At 45.0% G+C, this 12670-nt stretch overlaps 1 protein-coding gene across 2 annotated transcripts in view; it reads left to right on the top strand.

Annotated features, from left to right (window-relative positions):
- Positions 1–11461, top strand: part of CORO6 (coronin 6) — a 152997-nt gene extending 141536 nt beyond the window's left edge. For both annotated transcript variants that reach the window (XM_073667964.1, XM_073667963.1), the window contains exons 10-11: positions 1022–1252; positions 1552–11461. In XM_073667964.1, coding sequence (XP_073524065.1) covers positions 1022–1252; positions 1552–1674 — 354 coding nt within the window. In that variant the 3' untranslated portion in view covers positions 1675–11461. The remainder of the gene's footprint in view (positions 1–1021; positions 1253–1551) is intronic.
- Positions 11462–12670: the final 1209 nt, after the last annotated feature.

The following is a 12670-nucleotide window of genomic DNA, read 5'->3' as shown; positions in this document are numbered from 1 at the left end:
TTCAAACAGGTGCCGGTACTACAGGTAATGAGTGGAGGACAGAGTAGCCTCTTAAAGAAGAAGTTACAGGTCTGTGAGAGCCAGAAATCTTGCTTGTCTGTAGGTGACCAAATACTTATTTTCCACCAAAATTTGAAAAAAAATTCTTTCCAAATCAGACAATGTGATTTTCAGGATTTGTTTTCTCGTTTTGTCTCTCATAGTTGAGGTCTACCTATGATGTCAATTACAGGCTTCTCTCATCTTTTTAAGTGGGAGAACTTGCACAATTGGTGGCTGACTAAATACTTTTTCTCCCCACTGTACAATAAACTGAAACTTACAGGCAATAATGTATAAGATAAAAATATGCAAATTATCTCTCCTCGGGATGTAGCTATCCTACAAGTCAATGTCTGAAAAATCATCTGCAGAGACAGCATTTTATGCACACATATGAACTGCACGGAGCGTGGGGGATACTTTTGAAGGCGAGATTAGGCAGTGAGGAATAATAAAGGGGGGAATAACAAAAGAGTTATATTATTGAATGCGATAGTACTGTACTGCAAAAAAAAAATTTTTTAAAACATGCTTCATACTGTGGAAATTAGGAATTTACCTGAGGATAACCATTCCACAGAACTCGTGCAGAAAAATCTTAAAGTTGAGAATGAGAAATTTGGATAATCATTGGTGGAACAGAGCACATTGGTAGGGTGGTAGAGAGATGAGGAGATGCAGGAGGTAAAGCATGGTAAAGAGTTTTGTAGATGGTAAATTTAAATTATAAAGTGGATGGGTAACCAATGCAATGGCTGGAACTGGGTAGGTATTGGCTGGACAGAAATATGGGCCTAATTGCTGCATTGAGGATGGATTGAAAAGGTAAGAGTTTAGTAAGAAGAATGATTAGTAGTGAGTTACAATAATTAAGACAAAACATGATAAATCATTTACATTTATCAGATTTACATTCACAATCTGAAGGAATATGAGGCTTGAGTAACTACATTAAGACTGGTGCTTTTCTTTTTTACAGTCAGACCTTTTCCAGGATGATCTGTATCCAGACACGCCTGGTCCTGAACCAGCTATTGAAGCAGATGAATGGTTTGCAGGACAGAATGCTGACCCTATATTGGTATCACTCAGGGAGGGATATGTTCCTGTGAAGAACAGGGAACTTAAAGTCACCAAGAAAAACATTCTGGACAATAAACCACCCACTGGGCCACGTAGAAGTTACTCTTCTTGTGAAACCGGCTTCTCAGTAAGTACTTTACTTCGCTAGTCTAAATATGATACTATGCCTAACCATATGGGGTGCAGAGTTACAAACATTCACACATGGCTCATCTGCCACATACGTTCACACCACTATAAGTGGAACACAGAAGATGGAGGGTCCTGTTACATATTTTGCATTTGAACCTGGGAGCTTCAATTAACATTTGTGATCATTGATCAGAATTTTAGGACCAGATTTTTTTTTTTTTAAATAATGGTCTTTGATGCTCTTTGGGACACACATCTTCTTAATATGTATTTATTTCTGTTTTTGTTCACTAGAGAGTGTCTCTAGAAGATCTTCTGGAAGAAATCAAGTACTTGCGAGCCACAGTCGAGTCTCAAGAGAAGCGCATCTCAAGTTTAGAAAACCTACTACAAGAAATTGCTAATGGCACTGACTGAGCAAAACTGTGAAATTCTGCCATCCGTCCGAGAATGCACTTCAACAATAACATGCCCTACTTTTTCCTTGCAAGCAAACTTGATTATGTTTTGATGGAGCCAATGCATGGACTCCAAACAGAAGACCCTATGGATATGCCTTTCATTGTCAGGGAAGTCTTTAGAGGCCTTCTTCCTTAGGGTTGGTTATGTCTATGGGACAGGAAATGAAGACTTCTTTTTTTTTCTGGGGAGGGGGGAATCATTTATGGACGTTATTTTACATCTACATAGAGAGGAAGCTATAGGCTGCTTTGACTGACAAGTGGGACACGTAGAAAACCGAATTACAAGATTATGGCTGTGGTATGCCAAATTTGAAATGGGACAGGTTACCTTGGACAGAGTTAAAAATATATCAATATATCTTCCAAGTCATCTTCATGATAAAGATTATACAATAGATTAGGTACAAAAATGATTATGATTTTTTTTCAAGAAATATAAATATATAAAAGCAGCTGTTATCTGTTTTTCATAGAAACTTTCTGATTTTTCATGAGCATAACTTGTTTAATTTCCTATAAAATATCTCGTACATTGATATGCACAACAGAGGCTGCCACTTTTTAGGCCAATCCGGGGAGCCCCATTTAATTACATAATACTGACCACAAAGCTCCAGCAGAAGACAACCCATTTGAAGATGCTAGGTTCCACTATCACAATTTTCTCGGGACTATTCTTACGGTTTTGTTCACAAATACTAAATTATTATATTATTATAATTAATTTAAGAATGATATGACCTGTGTGCACAATGATATTAGTACAACGTAGAATGTAATATAAAGCGGACTTATAGACTGTAGGCTTTCAGAAATTATTCCTCTGGTACAGTGGTGCTTGAAAGTTTGTGAAACCTTCAGAATGTTCCATACTTCTGAATAAATTTGACTTTAAATACAGCAGATTTTCACACAAGTCCTAAAAGTATATTAAGAGATTGAAATCAAACAAATGAGGCAAAAATATTAGACTTTCTTATTTTTTAAATTCAGAAAAATATTGTAATATCACATTTCTAAAAAGTATGTGAGCCTTTTCTTTCTGCATCTGGTGTGACCCCATTGAGCATCAATAATTGCATCTAAACATGTTTGGCAATTCATGATTAGTCCTGCACATCGGCATGGAGGAATTTTAGCCCATTCGTCCATACAAAATAGATAAAGGTCAGGATATTGACTTGACCATTCCAAAACTTTAACTTTATTCTTATTTAATCGTTCTTTTGTAGAATGACTTGTGTGCTTTTAGTCGTTGTCATGCTGCATGACCCACGTTCTCTTGATATTTAGCTCATGGACAGATGTCCTGACGTTTTCCTTTTACAATTTCCCCATAAAATTCATAACTTATTGTCCCATCAATGACGGCAAGCTGTCATGGCTCATATGCAGTAAAAAAGACCCAAACAATGATACTACCATCACTGTATTTCACAGGTCATATGAGGTTTTTAAGCTGTAATGCAAACCATTGTTGCTCAGTGTCATCCTGACGGTGAACTCATGAAGATTTACTTATGAGAGAGACTTATAGTTGCTTAGAGGTTACCTTGGGTTCCTTTGTGAACTTGCGGACTTGATATGCCTTGATCTTGGAGTGATCATTGTTGGTTGACCATTCCTCGGGAGGGTAATAAGGTCTTGAATTTCCTCCATTTGCACACAATCTGTCTGACTGTGAAATGGTGAAGTCATTTAGAAATTTGGAAACATCTGGATGGTTCACAAACTTTCACGCACCACAGAAAGTCTACACTAGTCTGATACAATATGACTGAAACCTCCTGTGAACACAGTTTACAGGCAGTATTCTCATTCATTGAACAGAATGGCTACCTCTGCTGTGAAGCACTTTATAGTGTTCAATAGTAATATATAATATATGGATTAAATGATTATAAACTGGTTACAACAGAGTCAGAGTTTATTAAAATTACACAGCCTCTTTTATACAATGATGTATAGAGAGGTACACTCTCATTAAGTTTCTGACTTTGGGGAATAAAGGGTAACATCTCTCCTTGTGGACAGTGACATACCTAACATGCCAGTGTAAGGAGACTTCTAGGCCATGCAGTGCTTTTCTGGGAAATTAAATATGTAAATTGCCTCTTCAGAGAGGAAGAGGACTTGAATTCCAATGCCCCCTATTGCTAATTCTACTTCCAATAGGTGCCACCAAAGTTCAAGTCCTCTTCCTCTCTGAAGTGGTAATTTTTACATTTTTAATTTCACTGAGGAGCATTGCACGGCCTATAAGTCTCCTTACAGTGGATTGTGAGGCATGTCACTCTCCACAAGAAGAGACCATACCCCTTACACCCCAGACAGAGGCCTCTCATTCAGACAAATCAAATCTTATGTTTGGCACTGATGACAACACTCCGAAACACGTGTCTGCAAATTGAGATTCTGGTTTCACTTTTATCCTAGGTCATGTGGCAAGGCTTGTTAAAGGGTCGATATTGACTTTAAGGATTTCTACTTCCAAAAGTGGCACTAGAATAGGTAATTTATATATTGACTTTGGAGATGCAAGTCAGCACCAGAGTTATGGAAAATAGATAAAAATCAGAGTGAGTTACAACTTCCCTGGGGAGCCATGACATTTGCTATTCTCTTACCTTTAGCTATTTTGCGCTTCTCTATGGCAGATGTTGCTGCCACTGCCTTTGTTGGTTCATCCGGACATTAACTAATGTAGTTGCTTACTTATTCTGTTCGTGAATACATCTCAAGATAATATCCAATCGTCAAAGAAAATCTATTGTATGTATGGTGGAAGAGAATATGTAGTAAGACCAAATAGTAAAAGTAAAGAAGCAGGGGAAAAAAAAGTACTTATAACATTATCTATTCTGCCTCCAAACATTTTGCTGCCTTAGGCATATGCCAAGTTTGTCTAAATGGTAAATCCATTCTTGTTTTAGTCTGTGTATTACTATCGATCAGTGATGTCTAGGATACAATGCTGCCTACATAGCCTTACAGATAAAAATATTGCCTTCATGTCCATAAAGCTCTATTAGCATACCTCATGGAATTAATATTTATTGCACTCCTCTAATGTCCGATATAAGTGTCTTTTTTTTGGGGGGGGGTGAGAGGGATATAAATTAAATGTTTGTTGTGTCTTTTTTTAAGAAGACATTCTAAAATATTTTGTGATGTGAGAGCCATATATCAGCGGCAAAAAAAAAATTCTCTTTTTTTTTCTTATATGAACAGCAGTCCACCCACAGTACAAGAACGTGAGGTTCTTAGCAGACATTAGATCAAAGTGTGTGAGACAATCTGCCAACAAGGTGTTCTCTTTTGGATTGGACCTTATATAAAAGAGGCTCACCTCTCCTTGTGCCTAGGCCTGCTTTCACCAGCAGTCCTTTGGAGTATTAATGGAGCATTGGTCGAGTATGTGCACAGCTGCTCCATTCAAAGGGGGAATATTGAGGGTCTCGTCAGTCAGATTCCCACTGATCCAAGACGTACCACCTATCCCGTGGATAGGTGATCACTTAATATTACCGGAATACTCCTGTAATATACATTTTATTGTCTGAATTACAGTTGCAGTACTCAGTCAGCCTGTGGTTCTACCGAAAGAAATTTGGATCATCATAGGATTATTTGGTAATATGAGTTTATTCCGTGATACCGACGGATGGGATGTTGCGGCCATATAGCTGCTATGGAAAAATAGTATAATGTCTATTAAAGAGGTTGCCCCATCTCCGACATTTATGGCATATCCAGATGCATTTAGCCTTAGAAGAGGGCCTTAATATGCACTGTCCGGAAAGGAGAAGTGTTCATGCATGGACCTCAATTATTATTTGTGTGGGAGATCTGATACAAATAAAGAAAAACACTATCATAAATGTGACACATTCTTGTCCAAACCGATATATCTGCAGTCACTCTGTGTGATTGCTGACTTATGAATTCCCCAGTGCACGCATTCTGCGCTGCAGGGATTCGCCGGTTTGGAGGGTATGTATGAGTTATACAAACCCCCGGCCAGTGGGCGCCGCCTCGCCCCATATACTTGTATTGAGCCAAGGTCGTGCCCCGTCTAGTGACGAGGCTGTCTAGTGGGCATGGCCGACTAGAGGGCACGGCCTCGCTCCATACAAGTGTATAGAGAGCGAGGCGGCGCCCACTGGCCAGGGATATGTATAACTCATGCATATGACTCGCCCAGGTGGATATGGGGGAAACTCGGTACCCGGGCCTTGACCTTCTGTGGGATGTCACGGCAGTCGACTCCCGGGCCCGTACCCTGGGGTCACTCTTTAAAAGGGGGTTTGTTAACAGTTTTTGTCTCGTGACGCCACCTGTGGTTCCCGGTAATGAGTACCGGCGCTGCTACAGACCTCCGGGGGTGATGAGATGGCAGCTGGGATGTTTCTGCTCCCCACAGGCGGAGCGGGCCCCCCGGGGCAGTGTAGTTGCAGATGGTGATGCTGGGCGTTGTAGTGCAGGAGCAGTAGCGTGGTGGAAATAACTGACAGAGACAGTGGAATGCAGTCATCCGAGTTTACTCACTGTTCTTTTTAGGTTCCTCAGGTACACTGTCCAGGTGTCAGACTCCCGCGTCGCACTGCGTTTGCCAGGCAGGGGTTCAGCACTCCTTCAGGTTGATTAGAAGCACTTAACAGGACCCCCTTTCTTTATGTTCCTTCCTTGGCTGACTTCCTACGCTGGGTCTTCTCCCTCCTGCCCTGCGCTTCCCACACACAGTCCCGATCGGGTACTCTGAGATCCCTCTGGGCAACCTGGAGTTCCCGGACCTACTTGGTGCCCTTCATGGCGGCTAGGGTGAGGTTGTGGCAACTGCACCATGGAAGTGCAGAAGCCTCCGGTTTTTCCAGCCAAGACCTGGAGTAACACGGCTGGTCCAGGGACCGGTTCCCTTCTTGCGGCCTGATCCCTCTGACTCTTGGCAGATTCGGACGTACGGGTGCCGTCCTGCACTTACTGTACCCCCTGGGATCCCTTCTGTTCCTGGAGCATTCCTCCCTTGCTCCCACTCCTCTTCTGGGCCTCTCTCACTAGGCCCCACTTTGGAGCAGAGCTCCTGAAGAGGCTCTGCTCCCCTCCTCTCCTCTCCTTACTACTCACTGACTGAACTGAACTGCTAACTAAGATGGCTTCCCTTTTTATATCTATTCTCTAAGTGCTCCCCTGTTCTATGTCCTCCACCCACACCCACTACTGGTTCCCCCTCTCTTTGGTTCCCCCCACCCCAGCCAGGGACATTGCAGCAGAAGAAGTGCATAATGCCCTTCCAGCTGGCCTGGAGTAGTGTAGTGTTGAGTGCAGGTGTTGGGGTTCTGGGGCAGTACTCCATCCTTACCTGAGAGAAGGAGATGCCACACCTCTGGGTGAGGTGCAGTACCTCTGTGGCGACTGAACCTTCAGGGGCGCCACATTCCTCCCCGGCAAAACACAGCACGTCCGCGGGCTGGAACAGAGTAAAACACAGTATATTACAGACTTGCAATTTTTAGAATGCATTCGCATATAAGATAATAACAAATACTTTCTTCCCTTTATGGGAGGCACTTTTTCCTTAACCTTACTGGTTACATTTATCAAAAACATTATAAAACTTTCTTCAAATATATATAAAACATTCTCTTAAAGTTACAGTGAGTCCCAGTACCAGGTGTCCATCTCACTAGTAAAGGTGCAAAATGAGCAGCATGAGGGACCCGTCCGAAAACCCTCAACGTAGGCCCTGGGCGGGGCTGCAGGGCTTAGGTGATCCAGGTATTGGACCACATCTTCGGCCACGCCAAACGGGTTTTTGTTCTGAGGTCTTTGGTTGCAGATATAAAACCAATAGAGGGCACTTTAATAAGTGCAACTATTTACAAGGGAAAGTTTTTGGCTGCTCACAGTCCTCAGCCTACAAGTCTTTATACCCTCACGGGTAACTAAGTGCACACATCATTATTTTTAGTTCACACAGAAAAACAAGTTTTAACTCTTAAACTCTCTTTATGTACCCTTACGGATAACTATTTTACAGTTTGGCCACTCACTTTGGCTTAGTGGTGGTGTCCCCGCCGGGGGTACGCCTGATTTTTGCCGACTGACCCAGCCAGGTCATCAGCTTCAGGCTGCAGGGGCATGTTCTCCTCCTCGACCACTCGATGCACTTGGAGGGCATATCACCCGTGTTCCCTGTGGTGCCTGGTGTAGGTGATACAGTCACCAGGGTACAAGCTCCGGTCGGGATGGCCCTGTTCCAGGTGAGGCTCGACATCCCGCCGATTCACAAAAATGTCTCTGTCGAACTGGGGGTCGCGGATAAAGCCCCATCCGGCTTCTAAGTCAAACTTGACTATTAATCCCTCTGCACGGGGACTAGGCCGGGCGGACTCCGCTTGTCGGACTTGGGCTTTGGCGGCCTTGTTCCTGGCTTCCATCTGTTCCCAGCGCACCCGTCGCATGCGCCGTTCCCTTGCCAGCTGCAGGAGCTCCTGTCTGCAGAACTTCTCCCTCTGCAGAGCTTGGGCTTGGGTCTCCTGCGGGAACCCCATCAGGCCCCCCCCCCGGTTGTCCCACCTATATTCTTCTCCTTCATGGCGGGCAGCCGGGGGCGCTGGTGCGGGGAGTAGAGGACGTTGTTGCTGGTCCTCGTACTTGGCAGACCAGTCAAACGAGGCAGCTTCGTACACCCACTCAGTTGCCAAGGCTGGCGGTTCCGGGAGTGAGTCGAGCAGCAGGTCCGCAGAGTCTGCGCCCGGGGGTGGAGGTTCCAGGCTCAGGAGTTGCTCCAGGGCGTATGCGGACGGGGACGGAGGGTGCTGAAGGAGACCCAGGAGCTGGTCGGCTCTGACAGCGCCCAAGACAGGGGAACTTCTCCTACCTGCTCCTGTGCTGGACGCGGCCTCCTGGCGCTCATCAGGCTCTGCCGGGGCTGGGTTGCCGCTGGTGGCACACAGCGCTGACTGCCACCGGGCTGTGATTTTCGCCAGCAGCTCCTCCTTCCACAATGCAATCGCTGCTTGCTGGGCCTTCTCTACACGCTGGCTCAGCTCCTGTACTTCACTCTGGAGGAATTCGGCATCCTTTGGGGACAGCTTGCTTGTTGCTCCCTCCAGGGTGAGGGGGGGCACCTGTTACTGCAGGCCAGAGGCGGAGGCTTGATCCTGGCTTCCTTCCATGCTGGCTACCGGGTGCGGTCTGTCTAGACTGGTTAAGACCACACCCTGTCTCCACTGCTTTTCTCCTCCTCCTCTCCCCTTTCGGGGGCGGTTCCATGGCAGCCTGTTGTAGGTCACTCCTAGGAGCGGCCCCCCCACTTTGACAGACACATCTACATACATGGTCACTTGCTTGGGGCGGGCCTTGCTTTTGGCGCCATTCTGGAAGCCGGCTCACGATGGGAGGTGATTCCTTGTTGTCTTTGAGTACGCACATAATGGCGCCCGTTTTTCTGGGGCGGGCGCCAAATTTGGTGAAGCTTAAACAGTCTCTAGGCGCACAGTACCTAGTGATAAGGGGCATGAAATCCTGTTCGTGACGCCAGGAAGAGCTGACTCGCCCAGGGGGATATAGGGGAAACTCGGTACCCGGGCCTTGACCTTCTGTGGGATGTCACGGCACTCGGCTCCCGGGCCCGTACCCTGGGGTCACTCTTTAAAAGGGGGTTTGTTAACAGTTTTTATCTCGTAACGCCACCTGTGGTTCCCGGTAATGAGTACCGGCGCTGCTACAGACCTCCGGGGGTGATGGGATGGCAGCTGGGATGTTTCTGCTCCCCACAAGCGGAGCAGGCCCCCCGGGGCAGTGTAGTTGCAGATGGTGATGCTGGGCGTTGTAGTGCAGGAGCGGTAGCGTGGTGGAAATAACTGACAGAGACAGTGGAATGCAGGCATCCGAGTTTACTCACAGTTCTTTTTTGGTTCCTCGGGTACACTGTCCAGGTGTCAGACTCTCGCATCGCACTGCGTTTGCCAGGCAGGCGTTCAGCACTCCTTCAGGTAGATTAGAAGCACTTAACGGGACCCCCTTTCTTTATGTTCCTTCGTTGGCCGACTTCCTGCACTGGGTCTTCTCCCTCCTTCACGGTGACTAGGGTGAGGTTGTGGCAACTGCACCATGGAAGTGCAGAAGCCTCCGGTTTTTCCAGCCGAGACCTGGAGTAACACGGCTGGTCTAGGGACCGGTTCCCTTCTTGCGGCCTGATCCCTCTGACTCTTGGCAGATTCGGGCATACGGGTGCCGTCCTGCACTCACCGTACCCCCTGGGATCCCTTCTGTTCCTGGAGCATTCCTCCCTTGCTCCCACTCCTCTCCTGGGCCTCTCTCACTAGGCTCCACTTTGGAGCACAGCTACTGAAGAGACTCTGCTCACCTCCTCTCCTTACTACTCACTGACTGAACTGAACTGCTAACTAAGATGGCTTCCCTTTTTATATCTATTCTCTAAGTGCTCCCCTGTTCTACGTCCTCCACCCACACCCACTACTGGTTCCCCCTCTCTTTGGTTCCCCCCACTCCAGCCAGGGACAGGGCAGCAGAAGAAGTGCATAATGCCCTTCCAGCCGGCCTGGAGTAGTGTAATGTTGACTGCAGGTGTTGGGGTCCCGGGGCAGTACTCCATCCTTACCTGAGAGAAGGAGATGCCACACCTCTGGGTGAGGTGCAGTACCTCTGTGGCGACTGAACCCTCAGGGGCGCCACACATACCCTCAGTTCCTGAGTCTGAAACCGCCGAAACCCCGCAGCCACAGTGCAATAAGTCAGAGTGACTGCTGACTTATCGGTTTGGACCGGACAACACCTTTAATAGATACACCATGTATACAAAGTCATTCACACTCTGTAATGTTACCTCAATTTCCATGGAGAGCAGTGTATACATTCCTACCACGTTCACACTACAAGTATTCTTCATACAAATAAGCCAGACCGATTTGTCAACCGATTGTGGTCACAAGTTGCTGCCACATGGCCTCTGTATCTTGGCTTTGACATGTAATTGCCCATGTGACATTTCATCCATGATATAGATGTAACATCCTGCAACCCAGAAAGCGACTGGTGGCACAGGACGGAAACAGCTTTATGACAATAAGTACCGTTTTGTTTTTTTTTAGAATTATTTTTCATAGTTGGCTTTTTGGGAGATTTGTGAAATATCAGAAAGCAACTTTATTAATAAGGCTCAGTGCTGTGCATGTCAATGTCAAATTCCAAGTTTGAAGTTATATAGATTGTACTTTTAATAATTGTATTAAAGTGATCAGAGGTGTATGACTTGGGCTTCAAAGGAAACAATTACAATTTATATTAAAGTTGAGTCACATCTGTCCCAAAATTCCACAACACAAACTACATACACTATTACATAGATTTCTTAGACCTGATGAGACTGATCTACTTACTTTGAAAATTCATTTCAGAATGGCTGTATAATCCCTTTTAAACTGAAATTTTAAACTTAATCACTGCCCTTCTATTCTGACAGGCGGCTCCTCAGGGTCCCTCCTTCCTCAGATCTCACTCTGCTCAATACAAGCTGCAGCTGTCAGTCAGGTTAGGTGGCCGGAGACTGAATACATTTAAATACATTCATGAGCTCACTCACACTTTAGCTGGACTCATGATTAAATATCCATTCTCACATGGATTTTCAAAGTAAGCACACCAGCCTTTTCAGGTCTAAAATATATACACACATATATAATATATATATACACACACATTATGTATATATATATATATATATATATATATATATATATATACATATATATATATATACATATATATTTATATATATATATATATATATATATATATATATATGTATACTGTATATATACTGTTGCAGTTTGTATTGTTAAAATTGGTGATGAATTCATCCTAAAATTCACTCTCTGTATTCTTTGTTTAACATACTTTGCTCCAATTTTGAATTACTAAAGTCTAATTTTTTCTTTTTTCATTTGTACCCATTGTAAGTTTTATGATTTTTAAATCAACCAGGCTGGACTACCCTTTAGAATTGTAAAATATTCTAATAAGAAATAAATGTTCTAGTCGTTTACCTTTAATATAAACCAACCAACTACATAATGCAGTCATACCCTGTTTATTATTCAGATTTTCTTACATTGTATTATAAAGTGAGGTTACAACACAGAATTGAATATCTTTTTGTTCAAATACTTTTGCAAATTGTTAATTACCAATCTCATGATTCTCTATGTATCATCTGTCAATAATGTCATCAACATGGCTGCTAATACATTTTCTACTTGTAAAGCATGTTCTGCTGTCAACCCAATGGCCAAGAATTAAAATAACAAGATTGTATTAGTGAAGTTACCCACGTCTCCGCAGTGATGTGAATGTACATGTACTATAGAGACTTTATCTATATATATAATCGTCTTATCCCGTCTGTCTGTCTGTCTTTCTGTCTGTCTGTCCTGGAAATCCCGCGTCGCTCATTGGTCCGGCAGCGGCCAATCAGCGCCGCGGGATTTCTGAAAAAAGATGGTGGCCGTTAGCGGCTCATCTGCGGGACGGCGCTCAGCGGCGATGCAGCCGGGAGATGACCGTCTCGAGGCACTCATCTCCCGACCGCCGGCGACGCTGACCTCCATGCGGCTAGGGTGTCAAGGGAGGACCGGGGAGCGGCGCTGCGGGGCGGGATACTTCTGCTGCGAGCGCCCGCTCATGTCCCGGGTTCTCGCAGCGGAAGTAGCCGCACAGGCAGCGGCGCTCCCCGGTCCTCACCAATACGATTCCGCTCCCCGGTCCTCACCAATACGATTCGATGATTGGTCGCGATCTCTCGCCGTGACCAGTCACTGATCTTGGCCCAAAAGTTAAACACCGCTGTGCTGATTGGTCGCGGCCGCTGCCCGCGACCAATGAACGATTTGGGCGCCATATTTAAACACTGCTGTGATGATTGGTCG

This window comes from Phyllobates terribilis, unplaced genomic scaffold, assembly GCF_046119375.1.
Source record: "Phyllobates terribilis strain yellow unplaced genomic scaffold, ASM4611937v1 Scaffold_2__4_contigs__length_985480577, whole genome shotgun sequence".
Lineage (NCBI taxonomy): Eukaryota > Metazoa > Chordata > Amphibia > Anura > Dendrobatidae > Phyllobates > Phyllobates terribilis.
This window is presented reverse-complemented; position numbering and strand designations above follow the sequence as displayed.